Source organism: Delphinus delphis, chromosome 8 (genome assembly GCF_949987515.2).
Source record: "Delphinus delphis chromosome 8, mDelDel1.2, whole genome shotgun sequence".
Lineage (NCBI taxonomy): Eukaryota > Metazoa > Chordata > Mammalia > Artiodactyla > Delphinidae > Delphinus > Delphinus delphis.
In genome coordinates, this window is record NC_082690.1 from 61,713,625 (window position 1) to 61,727,885 (window position 14,261).

At 38.7% G+C, this 14,261-nt stretch overlaps 1 protein-coding gene across 1 annotated transcript; it reads right to left on the reverse strand.

Moving 5' to 3' along the window:
* Positions 1-6,810: 6,810 nt before the first annotated feature.
* On the reverse strand, positions 6,811-9,633 carry LOC132430259 (olfactory receptor 52K1-like). The gene is given in 3 exon segments (XM_060019668.1): positions 6,811-7,647; positions 7,649-7,797; positions 9,624-9,633. Coding segments are annotated over 3 exon segments (996 nt in total).
* Positions 9,634-14,261: the final 4,628 nt, after the last annotated feature.

The following is a 14,261-nucleotide window of genomic DNA, read 5'->3' on the forward strand; positions in this document are numbered from 1 at the left end:
TGTACTCAACTATATATGACCTTGAATGAGAGATTTACCTACTAATTTTGGGACTTCAATGGCATCTGTAAAATGAGATTTTAGCAGATCACCCCAAGCTCCTTTTTAAGTTCTAAATTAAAAAGAAATAGTGGGTCTCACCAAGGGAAGAGAGGGGTGGACCCTTTTACATGCCTATGAGGACCAGATATAGAAGCAATATTCCATTAAGGATCTTTCAGCAGGCTCAGCTTCTGAGGATTTTTATCCCTCATTGAATGATTATGGAAACTGCTGTTTCTGATCATGATACAGGATCTAGAAGTTTTCCTTCCATTCTTGTCTTTCATTCTTATATCTTTCTTGTGGGTGATACTGCTGGTAATGGCAGAAACTTGGAACTATAGAATAGTATAGACTGTAGCCAGAGTCAGAAGATGGGAAGAAGCAAGATGTCAGTCATTAAATAGATTGCAGTTAGACTCACAGCTAACTCTTAGGCAAAACTTTGAAGCAGCCATCAGAAAACCAAGCACTTACCAAGCTGGAATAGGGCAGAGAATCAGGGCAGAGTAGGCTTTTAGGAATGGGTGCTGAGAGAGACCATGGATGAAAGGTTCTAACTTTAGCATTCAAGTCTCTTTGATGCTGGTCTCTCACACTTGGTCTCCTGTCACATTGCCCTATAGCTCTGATCCTGTAATTCATGAGTACAAGAATACCACCTGTAACATTAAGGGCTCAATAAATGTTTGGATATATGGATGGATGAATGAAAAAATTTCTCTAAGTTCAGATTGATGAGATGATCAAATTGTGTATGACTCAGGGGTTTTACAAAGTAATGTAATTAAGATGTTACTGTCTTGAGGCTTCAGAAAAAACTTAGAGTCATAGGTGGTTATTGGTTCCACCAATAGCCCAAGCCAAGTGCTGACAGTGGACTTGGCGATCATTATTAAGGATCAAATCGGTACTTATGTTATCTATAAGTTGACACTGCACTATGCACATAATATTAGTTTCTTGATTAGTGCTTAACCTCATGAGGGATTAAGATAGGTAAAACCACTCTAAAGTCCTACAGTGGAAGCCAAGTTGTTTGATCTGCATTTCTATATTGAAGATAGGTCCATCCAAATCCTGCCCATTCTGGAAGTTTCAGATCAAACACCAGGGTCTGCATATGTGCTTTAGAGAATAGATTCTCCAACTTTTTGCAAGTGAACTCCTTAAATGCATGAGGACAAATGCAATTTTTCAAAATCAAGTTTACATCTAGAATCTTTATCATCCCATTAAATAATTCCAAATATATAATTCCTGGGTTATACTTAATATGGTCATTTAAAAATAAAACTGCTACATTAAAATTTTAAATATATTCAATGTTATAAAAAATAATTGATACCTACCATTACCTGTTTAAATTAAGAACAAACTCTTAACAGTCAGAAAATTTATATCATCTTTTTCTTCTTAAAATTGTAGCATTTGTCTTGAAAAAGAAGTGACGTTACAGCCTCAGTGTCACAAAAGTTTCAGAAGTAAGGAGGGAAGCAAAGCTAGGACCAACCAACCATTCTCAGAGGGAGGTCTCAGCATTATAGGAACTCACCTACCAAAAATGAAACTAGACATCTCCCAACCTGAGATCACACCTAAGGAAGACCTTCTCTCAGACTCCTAGGCTCTAGTCGTGTGGTTTACTGAGGGTAGCAGCAAGGGTCACTCTTCAGTCCACTCCTAGTTTTACTCACTGAGCTTCTCAAACACAATTGTGCACGAAACTCCGCTTCTAAGAATGACTATAGAAATACTTAGGATTCAACTCTACTTGGTATCACAACCACTTAAAAAATACACCAAATGCCATCCCTGGGTAAAGGCGGGGGGACTTAACCCTTGGACTAGAGCAGAAATCAGAACATGCTTTCCCAAGAAGAGGTAAGAATAGCTGAAGTAGACTTAAAAAATTCAAGTCAGTATACTGTAGATTTGATCATTCACGTGTTTATGTGTATGTATGTATGTATCAAAGACCGTAGCCAGATTCTGGCATTTCTACCTTCACGGAATACAACAAAAATCAAGAATGACATCAACGTAGAAGTAGTCATTGGAAAATGAGGAAATGTGGAGTTGGTAAAGGATTGAAGAAATCATGAAGTGATAGACTATCCATAAACTGTAGAAGCAGAAATCTGAATTTAAACTATTGAAGGTGTGTGTATGTATATATGTGTATATATGTATACATATATGTATATATACACATTGATTACTGTATTATGTAAACAAACAATATGTACTTTATCCCATGGCATTATATTAGTATTTTATATTATAAAACATACAATAATGTAAATATTAAAAGGCTTAAGAAAATAGGAACAAAAGGAAACTTTAAGATTCTTCCTTTACCTGAGTAGACCATTTTGTGCCCCTGTTTTGCAGACCAACCTTTTTAGACAATTGGGGACTTTGGAATCTATGAGAATATATGCACCACTTTGACATCTTTAGTAGTTTAAATTCAGATTTCTGCTTCTACAGTATATGAACAGTCTATCACTTCATGATTTCTCCAACTCTTTACCCAATTCCACATTTTCTTAGGTTCTGATGACTACTCCTGCTTTGATGTCATTCTTGATTTTTGTTCTATTCATAGAAAGCCAGGATCTGGCCATGGCCTTTGATTCTTTCTATACTATCTGATTAAGTGATCACATACACTTTAAAAAATCTGACTTCCAATTTTATGCATGTGGTACCCCCCAAAATACATCAAACATATACATCCACGGGAGCTAGGGTTCATAGGGCAGAGTACCAGAGAGGAGAGAGCTGCAGAGAGAGAGAGAAGGCATTGGAGATCTTCAGTCTTCATCTGAGTACTGTTCAGTGCTTACATGGGAGGAAAATTACCTGAAACTAGGGAAAGCCCACTCAAAATCAGAGGAAAATATCTCCAATACTCATACAAGGCTGGGAATAGTTTCTGTTCCCACAAGCCAGAGTGGAAAGCCTCATAACTTACAAGTCACCATAGATTTTTCAAAAATGTTTTTATTCGGTAGTGGTAACAAATAAAGCCTGAACTAAAAGCTTCTCTAGTCCTGACTAATAAAACCTAAAAGCAAAACCTGAATGGAATCAAACTGTTTTCAACAACTTAACCATGTCCCAGAACAAAGCTCAAGAATATATATAAGAATACAGGAATAAAGATGCAGACATAGAGAATGGACTTGAGGACACAGGGAGGGGGAAGGGTAAGCTGAGATGAAGTGAGAGAGTGGCATGGACATATATACACTGCCAAATGTAAAATAGATAGCTAGTGGGAAGCAGCTGCACAGCACAAGGAGATCAGCTCAGTGCTTTGTGACCACCTAGAGGGGTGGGATAGGGTGGGAGGGAGGGGATATGGGAATATATGTATATGTAGAGCTGATTCACTTTGTTATACAGCAGCAACTAACACAACAATGTAAAGCAATTATACCTCAATAAAGATGTTTTAAAAAAAGAAAGAATACAGGAGTATCCAGTACCCCAAAATTCAACACATCTGGCATTCAATAAAGAAATTACCAGGAAAATATACATAATAAAAATCAATCAGTCAAAACCAATAAAATAGGTACCTATGATAAAGTTAGCATATAAAGATATTAAACAATTATAAAGATATTTTGTATATTCAAGATGCTAGAGAAAATATTGAGCATGTCAGATACAGGCCTCAGAAGATGTAAAAAATAACCAAATCAAATTTTGAGAGATGAAAACCACAATATCTGAGATGAAAGAAAAACACATTTATCTATGAAAATTACAATATCTGAGATGAAAAATACAATAGAGGGAGGTAACAAGCACAATAGTGATGCAGAAGTATTCCAAGCAAAACACATGAAATGATATTCAAGTACTTTGGTTACTTCTAATGTGTTTGCTAAAATGTAGACTGAAGCTTGACTTCCTTGTTTTGTTAGTCGATATTCTAAGTCTGTCATTTGGTCATTTCCAAGCTATCAATGGGCTGGGGCTGTCATAGCTAACATGGATGTCTGGATCACTCAATGATTCATGTAGAGGCATTGTCTGGGCAACTTACTGACAGTTACTCAGGGTCCAGGAAATCCAGAGCTAGGGTGCATGAATGATTGGAGGTGTTGTAATTAAGTTAGAATTCGTTCAAATGCATTTTCTGTATCCTCTTGTATTTGTGTAATGGTAAACCTTCAAGTCTAAAAATAGCTTGCCTGTACTGTTCTCATGAGGGCTGTGCTCCGTCTAAGCACACAGTGTTGATATAAGATAGGAAATAACTATTTGTGAATAAAGCTAACAGTGCATACTGTTGTTTATTACATGGTAATGGAGTTCATATACTATTAGACTTCTTTGTGGGGCAAAAATCACTCTCTGTGGGAGGGTATGCGTGTCACTTAAAAGGCAAGGTCGTTCCTGTACCAAACATAGGGACAAATCAGATCTTATATCCTGGGAATACTTAATCAATTATATTCAATTTACTAAATAATAATGACAGAAACAGTTATTTTCCAGAATGTACTGTGGAACAAATACCCACAAAAATCTCAGTGGCATACAACATAAAATGTATGTTGTACATACATAAAAATGTATCTCTCATACATCTGGAGATTGGCTGCTGATCTCAACTGGATTTGCTTATGCATCTGAAGGTCAGCAGAGGATCTGATGATCCAAGCTGGACTTGGCTGTGAGGCTCTGCTTCAAGCTGCAAGTTGATCAGGCAGCTCTGCTCCACTTTTCCCTCATCCTCCTTGGACCAGTGTGCTAACCAGGGCACATTCTCATGGTGCAGCAGAGTCAGAAGACAACAAGCCCGACTGTATAAGCAAATTTCAAGCCTCTGCTTGTACCACATCTGCTTATACCCCATTGATCAAAGTGATGCAGATGGCTATCCTCATGGTCAATATGTGGGGAAGTATACTCTGGGAGAGTGAATATTCTTGAACAATTTGTCACATAGAATGCTTCATCTCTACTGAGAAAAACCAAACTAGAGTTTGGGAAGTCTTAGGGGACAGAGTCAGAGGCCTTTGTTTCATACTGCTTCTTTCCTTGCTGTCCAATTACCCCACCTCAACATCTGGATGACTGAGACACTGGGAACTGGCCAGAGACCCATTGAAACCACCAACCTTCATGTGTGCCTAAGAGGCAAGCCGTGACACAACATGGGCCTGGAGGGTCAGGAGATGCTTTTTCAGAGACTGTCAGGTTTCTGTGTTCTTTTCTTAGAATCGAAGAAACTTCTTTTAATTATTACTGAAGAAAGAAAAGGGTCACAAAATGAAAAACAGAACATGGTTGTATAAGCAGGCCTTCATGAAAAGTGTGTATGAGAGATTCTTTTACAAAGAACTGACTAAAGGAGTGTTCAATTATTAGAGTTTGCATAAGAAGACAAAAGCAGAAAGATAAGTGAAATCCAGTATCATTTTTAAGATATACTAGAAGAAGAAATAGTGCATTTTCTTTTCTTTAAATACTTGGTCTTGAACTGTCATGAGTTGGAGTGCAAGAAAGAGCTCACAACTCCAACGATCAGCTTTCCCTGGCTTATTCGATGAAACAACTTCCAAATCTCAGTGGTTTACTACAAAAAAATAAACCCAACAAAATCATCCTTGCTCATGTTATATGAACACTGTGGGTCATCTGTGGCTATATTCCAGGCTGTGAGTCAGATTCACATCTGCTCCATGTATCTTTTCTATCACTGGTCTAGATTGAAGGAAGAACTCTGGGGACATGATCATTGTCGTAAGCAGAGGAGAAAATTGAGCGCTACTGAGCCAAGCTACACAACACATTTTAACATTTCTGATTATTGTGGCACATTTCAAGACCACTCAAATTCCACTGGTCAAAGAAAGTCAATATTTAACATTCCTTGAGTGAGGAAAACCCCCTCCCATGGTAGAGGGACAAGAGAATAAATATCCTAACAGTAATTCAGCCTATCGCAATTATGTATTGTAACTATTTTCTTCTTTAGCTTCAGCAGTCTCAACTTTAAGCTGGAAAGGTATTAATTACTGTTTCTACATTCCATAGCTCAAGGATCGTGTTCAGCTCTTCTATTCATTCATTCAATAAATATTACTAAGTTTTTTTGGAGACAGAAGGCATATACATGTGAAAAGTTAGTTACATGATGATATAAGTTAATATAAATGGATGTCAGGAGACTCTCCTGCTAAGTGTTCAATAAAAGAATTGGTCATTAGTATGAGTCAGAAGTCAGAAAGGAACTGACTTAATGGAAGGAATAAGTCTCATTAGAAGTGGAGCTGTCCAACTGTAGAGCTAATAACATTGAGTGGTAGTAGGCTAAAAAAGAGTGGCAGAGGCTGGAGGCCACTTACCAGAAGGATTTTGTGGCAATTTCAGTACTAGTTGTGGTGTTGGCATTTTAGTCATAAAATTTGTGGTTCAATTCCTCAGTCTGGATGAAGAGTTCACCAAGACCTCAGTTTCTTGTGCCAATCTCAGGCAGTATTTCGACTGTCTTTCACTTAGATGACAATAATGCTTTGAGAGGTTCTTTATGTTTTCCTTTATCATGTGATGAACCTATAAGAATAGGAAGGTCAAACCTCTGCTATCAGACTATAGCGACACACCCAGTTTGATCTGACTGGTAGATCTGTGAGGAGTGGGACCTTGTCATACTGGAGAATTGCCAAACTCTGAAATTTTCTTACTGAGATTTTCCCTCTCCATCTCAATTCAGTATCCACTGGACTGATAGGTCCTGGACTAGTGGTTAAGGAAGAAAGTATGTATCTGTACATTCTTTCTCTGGAATAGACTGAGCACACGATCACAAATCTGCTTGGTCTTGACACCATAGATGGGCTTGACCATGGGTGAGAAAAGAAGATAAAAGATAGCAAGGAATATGTGGACATGAGGGGCATCCCAGCGAGCCACACGGTGTATCACTGAGCAGATGACCACAGGTGTGTAGGTGGACAAGATAGCACCTATGTGGGACACACATGCCCCAAAGGCCTTGTAGTGGGCCTCCTGAGAGGCAAGCTGTAGAACTGCCCGAAGGATGAAGATATAAGACAGGACAAAAAAGAGCAGGTCCAACACCACTATGAACATGGCCACAGCAATGCCATGGATATTGTTGAAGCGAATGTCCCCACAGGCCAGCCTTACCACACCCACGTACCCATAGTAACAGTGGGCAATCACTGGACCTCAGCAGTAATGGAAGCATCTAAGCAGAAAGGGGAGTGGAGTCATTAGTGTCACAGCCTGAGTCACAGCAGCCAAGCCAGTCTTGGTGATAAGTGGCCCAGTAAGCATGGTGATATAGTGCAGTGGCTTGCAGATGGCCACATAGTGGTCAAAGGCCATGGCCAGCAGCACTGCTGACTCCATGATAGAGAAGGAGTGGAGAAAGAACATCTGGACTAGATTGGCATAGAAGTTGATCTCCTGATCTCTGAACCAAAAAATAGCCAGCATTTTGGGAAGTGTTATAGAAGAGAAGACCAGATCAGTGGCTGCCAACACGGCCAAAAAGAGGCACATGGGCTCGTGGAGGGCTGTATCACCTCGAATGACGAAGAGGAGGGTGCAGGTTACCAAGCAGGGCCAGAGTATAGGCGAAGCAGAAGGGAATGGAGATCCAGACATGCAGTTGCTCCAAACCTGGAATTCCTACCAACAGGAAGGCAGCTGGATGGATTGAGGTAATATTAGAGGCTAGCAAGGCTCCTAAAGATTCTCCTTGTCAGTTTTTACAGGGTCCCTTCTCCCATGTATAACTTCTTGGGAGGATTAGCCCTTATTCTCATTGCTGGACCTTAAACAAAATTAGTAGTCCTGATAGACTAGAGAAGACATAGCCATAGACATGGAGAAGCATAACCCATATTTTCTACCCTTAAGGAACTTTGAATCTCATTTAGTAGATAGAACATTAAACATCATTAAAATGGATATCACAAGACAATTTTATAAAGGAACGGAGAAAAGGTAGTGTTTTCTATGTTCATGGTGATGTCAGAAATACCCTGATAAAAAGAAGTAAAAATACATTTAAACCAATTTCCTTAGAATATACATTGGTACCTTTCTAAATGATAATCAAGCTAAACTCACAATCACAAAAGCCAATGATCTGTTCAGAAATCTCAGGCTTGGGTGCCTCGATAAGTCAATTAATAGGGGCATGCAATTTCCAATGCCCATATTAATTACACAATCTGTATATTTTCTCTAACACTACTACATCTGATGTGGTTGCCACTAGCCACACATGGCTATTTAAATTTGTTGAAATTAAATTAAAATTCAATACCTCAGTCACACAAAACACTTTTTAAGTGCTCAGTAACACACGTAACTAGTGGCTACAATATTGGACCATTCAGATACAGAATATTTCCATCACTGCAGAAAGTTCTACTTGAGAGAACTGTTCTAGAATATATCTCCCAAGTCCCTTCCACAACCACAAACCTCTGTAAATACAGCTCTGCCTCCAGCTTGCTGAAAAATGAACCACCTCTTTTGATTCTCCGTCATCTCAATTCAAATTAACTTCCATATTCATGTGGCTCTCCCTCCACCCATCTTCCAGCTCCTTCATTTTCATCACAGGAGACTTCTCATCTTCAGTAAGACTGATATCTGGCTTCCATTTTAAAAAAAGCCCTTTATTCCTAACACTATTTAATCTTTCCCTCTTCTCTTATTTTTCTCTTTTCTTTCGAATCCTTAAACATTGGAGTGGCCCAGTTTTTACACAGCTACTCTTCTCTCTTCTAGGTCCAGGTAATGTGTTTTGTTTATGAGCATTAACAAGATAATGAATTTAAAACATTTACCATAACACTGAATAAAGTAAGTACTGAAAGAACTTGCTCTCTTGTCAATATTAGAAGATTTTTGGAAACTTAAAATCTCTAAAATATCATAGTAGTGTTAGGCAGCTGGTTCTAGCTTTCTCCAATTCCAGTGTCCTAAATAACAAGGCTTTATTGCTTCCATTAAAATGCTTTATATGCAATACAAGTTCAGCATATCCAAATTGAAAACAACCTAATTTCTTTCCATGCGGTACAGAAAAAATTTAGAATCTGAAGGTCTTGTATCAAATCATGACTGCCACTTATACTAGCTGCATGACCTTGCACATATCCCTTATCTCCAAGCCTGTTTCTTTGTAAATGGGGAATTGCAATGCTCTACCTCACTTAGTGAAGGCTGTAGGGAGTGTAAGTGGGATTATGTATAAGATCTTTTCGTATAATTCTTTAGTGTTTGCAGAGCTTTATTTGCCATTTACATCTCTCCTCCTCCATAGAACTACACTTTTCTTTAAAAAATTATATTGATTAATATTCTCCCTCCCTTGTTTTTATGTTCTCCTCCTTCTATTACCTCAAATCTCTGCTGCTTTTCACGGAAAACATCTAGAAATGCTTATATTCAGTCTCAACTGATTCAAATAGCATTTGGTAATAAAACATTTCATTCCCATTACTTCCCTGGAACTGCTCTCATTCACCACCAATGACCCCCATGATGATGGTGCCATTGTAACTTACCTTCTTTCATGCAACTCAGCCTCTCAGCAACTTTTATCTGAATTACAACTCTCTCCTTTTTAAAACCCTCTTTTCTCTTTGGTACGATGATATTACCATTTCCTACCTTCTTAGATTCTCATTTCACTCCTTTTTCTGCCTTACCTCTAAATATTGAATTCCTGAAGGGCTCAGTATTGAGCTGTGGTCAATTTTATATTCACAGAACATTCAGTAAATATATTCAGTAAATTTCTGGAAAAATATTTTTACTGAATAGGTTAGGGATAAATCCAAGAACAAAGCAGACTAATACCTTTAGTAGAACGTTTGTTCTAATAAAAGAACATAATAATTGAATTACATAGTATGATTGAAGGTATTATTATAGTGAAAAAAAACAGGGTGATGAGGATAGTAAATCCTGAAGTTGGAGGAGTGGTAAGGTAGCAATTTTAAATAAAGAGATCAAGAAGGGAACTTACACAAAGATTGAGGTGAGAAAATAAATTAGCTTGGTTTCTGGCTTCTTTAAAAGAACTTGGGGTTCCATGCAGGTGGTTTATATGGAGAAAATAATAGGAAGCAAGAGTGGGATGACATGGTAAAACGGGAAAGCAGAGAAGCATGTCCAAAAGTGCAGTACTGAGCTGGATAATGCTATCAACTGTGTCCAGTCCCCCATGAAGAACCATGTAGAAGGCACCTCAGAATTATCTACTCAAGACACAAAAGAGGGGTATATTTATCCACTGGTTTCCACCCCACCACCAGGTCAAGGGTTAATTTCTTCACACTTCCAGGTTCACATAGGCTCCAGAACAGCTGAGCAGTCTCCTTCAGGTACACCACACCATGGAGCAGAGAAACACAGGGGCAGGAAACAGCTGAGTAAGGTGCAGTCAGGTTCTAACTGCACTCAAGTGGTTGCCACAGCAATGGCTTGAGCAAAAAGGTGGATGAGAGGACATGAGACAGGCATAAAAGATGGAGAATATAGGGAATTACCCTTGTGTGAAGGACTCTAAGCAAAGGGAACAGTCAGAACAAATGCTCTAAGACAGAATACACTGAGGGCTCAAAGATCAGCTAGAGGTCCATGTAGTTAGATGATGTGAATGAGTGGGAGATTTCTAGAGGTCATATATTTAGATCCAGATCACACAGGGCCCTATAGGTCTTCATAGAACTTTGCAAATGCTGCTTATTTCTCTCACTGACACTTTTTTTTGAGAAGAAAAGTGATAGACTTGAAAAATATATTTTTAAAGTTTTTTTGCATCTTCTGTAATGAGAATAGCATGAAATGGTAAGGGCAAAAACAGAAGGAAAAAAAGACTCTAGAGGCTGGCTGTAATCAGGGAAGGAGAATGTTGGCTAAGAACCAAGGTGGCAGCATATGTGGTAAGAAGTGATTCAGATTTGGGATATATTTGAGAAAAGAGCCATGGGATTTTTTGACAGATTAAATACAGGTCATGAGAGAAAAGGGAGTCAAAGATGACACCAAGATATTTGGCTTGAGCAACTGAAAAAAGAAGTTGCTCTCAGTTGAGATGGGGGAGGCTATGAAGGGGAAGATCAACATTTTAATTTTGGATATGTTTTATTTAGGAAGTCAATCAGAAATCCAAGTGAACCTGTTGATATATTTAGATATACAAGTCTGGAGTTCAAGACAGATCTTGGCTGCTGATATAAACTTATGATCACTGGAAATAGATAATATTAATAGCTATGAAGCTGAGATCACCAAGGCACTGAGTGTTCATAAAGAGCAGAGAACCAAGAACTAAATCCCAATATTAAGAACTGGAGTAAAGTAGAAATTGAGGCGAATGGAGGAAGAGTCAGCAAAAGAGACTGAGAATGGGCAACCTATCAGAGACTTTTTAAAGATGATGTACTGTCTTGATAGGCTGTTGAATGTAGTGTATTAAGGAGGAGGGAACTATTAGCATACTAAGTGCTACTGATGAGTCAAATAATTCCAGTACAGAGAATTGGCCTTGTGTTTAGAAATGAGGTAAACTGGATACCGTGGTAAGAAAAATTTTGAATAGAGGGAGGAAAAACCTGGTTTGACTGAGTTAGATAAGAAAAATAGGAAGAATTGAAATTGGTTCACATGGCTCACTCTTTTGAGGAGGTTTGCTGCAAAGACCATCAGTAAAAGGGACACTGGCTGCAAAGGAAAGTGGAGTAAAGGCAAGGTTTTGTGTGTGTGTGTGTGTGTGTGTGTGTGTGTGCGTGCATGGATGTGTGTGTGCGTGGAAGTGTGGGGGTGTTCATTTGTTTTTAAGAAGGAAGAGAAAATGGCATGTTTTTAAGCTGAGGAGAATTATCCAGTAGCAACGGAAAACTTAAAACACAGGAGAGGAAGGAGAATATTGCTTCTGAAAAGTCTTTGAACATTGTTCTCTTTCTAGGTGTTGTACTTGTTTACCATGGATTTTGTTCTCAGACGCTAAAACTTCACAAATAAATTTCCATGTCTTACCTTCCCTCTGAGCCACAGACTAGTATATCCAACTGTCTACTTAATAACCCCATGTAGCAGTCTTGCAGATATCTCAGCCTATAATGCTTAAGGCAGAAATATTGATTTCTGCCCTCTGTGTGAATTTCATACATCAACATGCAATATCCTCTTCAATCAGCTGCTCCACCTAAAATCAAGTCAACCTTTGTTCCACCCTTTACTTTCTGCACCACATCAGCAGGTCCAATTGGGTCCACCTCCACAGTAAGTCACAAAGTTGCCTACTCTGATTTAATTACCTCCACTCTATTCAAACCACCATCATCTGTCAATTACTTAAAGTAGATAGCTAGTGGGAAGCAGCCGCATAGCACAGGGAGATCAGCTTAGTGCTTGTGACCACCTAGAGGGGTGGGATAGGGAGAGTGGGAGGGAGACGCAAGAGGGAGGGTATATGGGGATATATGTATATGTATAGCTGATTCACTGTTATACAGCAGAAACTAACACACCATTGTAAAGCAATTATACTCCAATAAAGATGTTAAAATAAAATAGAGAAAAAAAAAGACTCCTAAAATTTTTTAAACATTTCTGCTTTTGTTCTCCAATTTCTATCCTTCCACAGTTACCTGCCATATTCTGAAGTGAAGGATAGAGCAAAGGGACTGTACCTTAATTCACTTCTATGACCCCCAACCTCTGGCATACATACTGTGTTGAATATTTCACCAAATGAAGCATGAACAACCAGACTAATGGAAAATGTCTCCTCACTTTGTTAGAAGACCTCCCTATCTGATCCAATCCTAGAATAGTTGCTTCTCATCTAATTTTTCATCCATGATAGAAGTTCTAAGGAACCCCCCACTAGCCTTGGTTGCATGTATCAGCATAACATCCTCTTCTCATTGGAAAGTAGTTTTGCATGTCTTACTAATATTCTCTGGAACCAAGGACTTAGCTTTGTAGGAAACAAAATTATGACAGCAGGAACTTCTTTTGTTTTTCACTGGTTTATCTTCAGTGCCCCATACAGTGCCAGGTACATATCAAGCACTCTATAAATGACTGTTAATGATCCCATATACCTGTTGCAACTTTACCTTCAGTAAATATGCATTTCCACAAAACCAAACATATTTAACTTTACCTCTGAGTCTCTACATTTCCCTGGCTTACTCTGTACATTTTCAGAACATAACTGACTACTCTGTGTAGTAGTCAGTACAGAGAGTGAGAGTACAGTCAGTGTGAGAAAGTACTCCTTTCTCACACAAAGAAAAATGTAATCCTGGTAAAGAAATTGGATTGCTCAGATACATTTTTCTAACCTCTTCTCTGAGGGTTGACACTAGGGTTCCCCTATCCCAGGGCTCCACCCCTGGGGTTTTCTGCAGCCCATGTCCTGTCCATATTTAGTGGTGCCAATTCATGCCTCCCAAAGGTCATTTCTTGCTCTCCAGAGGCTGTGAGCACTTCAGGTACAGCCTGCTTGTACCTTGGTCTTTCATGTGCCTCTCCTTATTCCTACCCTACATATACAGTGTCTTCTAAGAAAGAGAGCCCCATTAGAACATGTAAACTGCAACCAAGTCCTATCTGATAGGACCTGTAAGGGCAGGAGTTCTAGCTGAACCAGGCTAAGGCCAAGATCATCTCTTAGGTATTTGTTTTGCATACATGTTACATATTGGCACTGATTTCCAGCTTATAACTTTGGAATGGCACTTTCTCTGGTTTTACTCTGTTTCTTATATCTAAAATGGAGATAATATTCTCAATTTTTCCTAATTCACAGGATGAAGGGAGGATATAAGTATATATTTGAGAAGGTACTATTATTATAATTATCAATAAATAATTACCAACCATCTATAAATAATAAAGGTTGATCTTTCTACCTACAACTGACTTTAATATCTGCTATTTTGCAAAGTCCAGAGTCAGAAGCCAGTTTTTATCAGGGTCCCCCATGAACTTTACCTGCCCTAATTCCCCATGATACTTTAAGAAAAGTAATTTCAGATCTAGGTACCTCAATCACACCCACTCCCTTCCTACAGAGATACCTGGACCTAACTTTATCTTCCCTTATTGTTAGCCTCCAGGGGTAGTTGATTCAGTGAACTCAATCCCCCAGAGCCCACGACCTCCAGCTCCAAAGATAGGCCTGA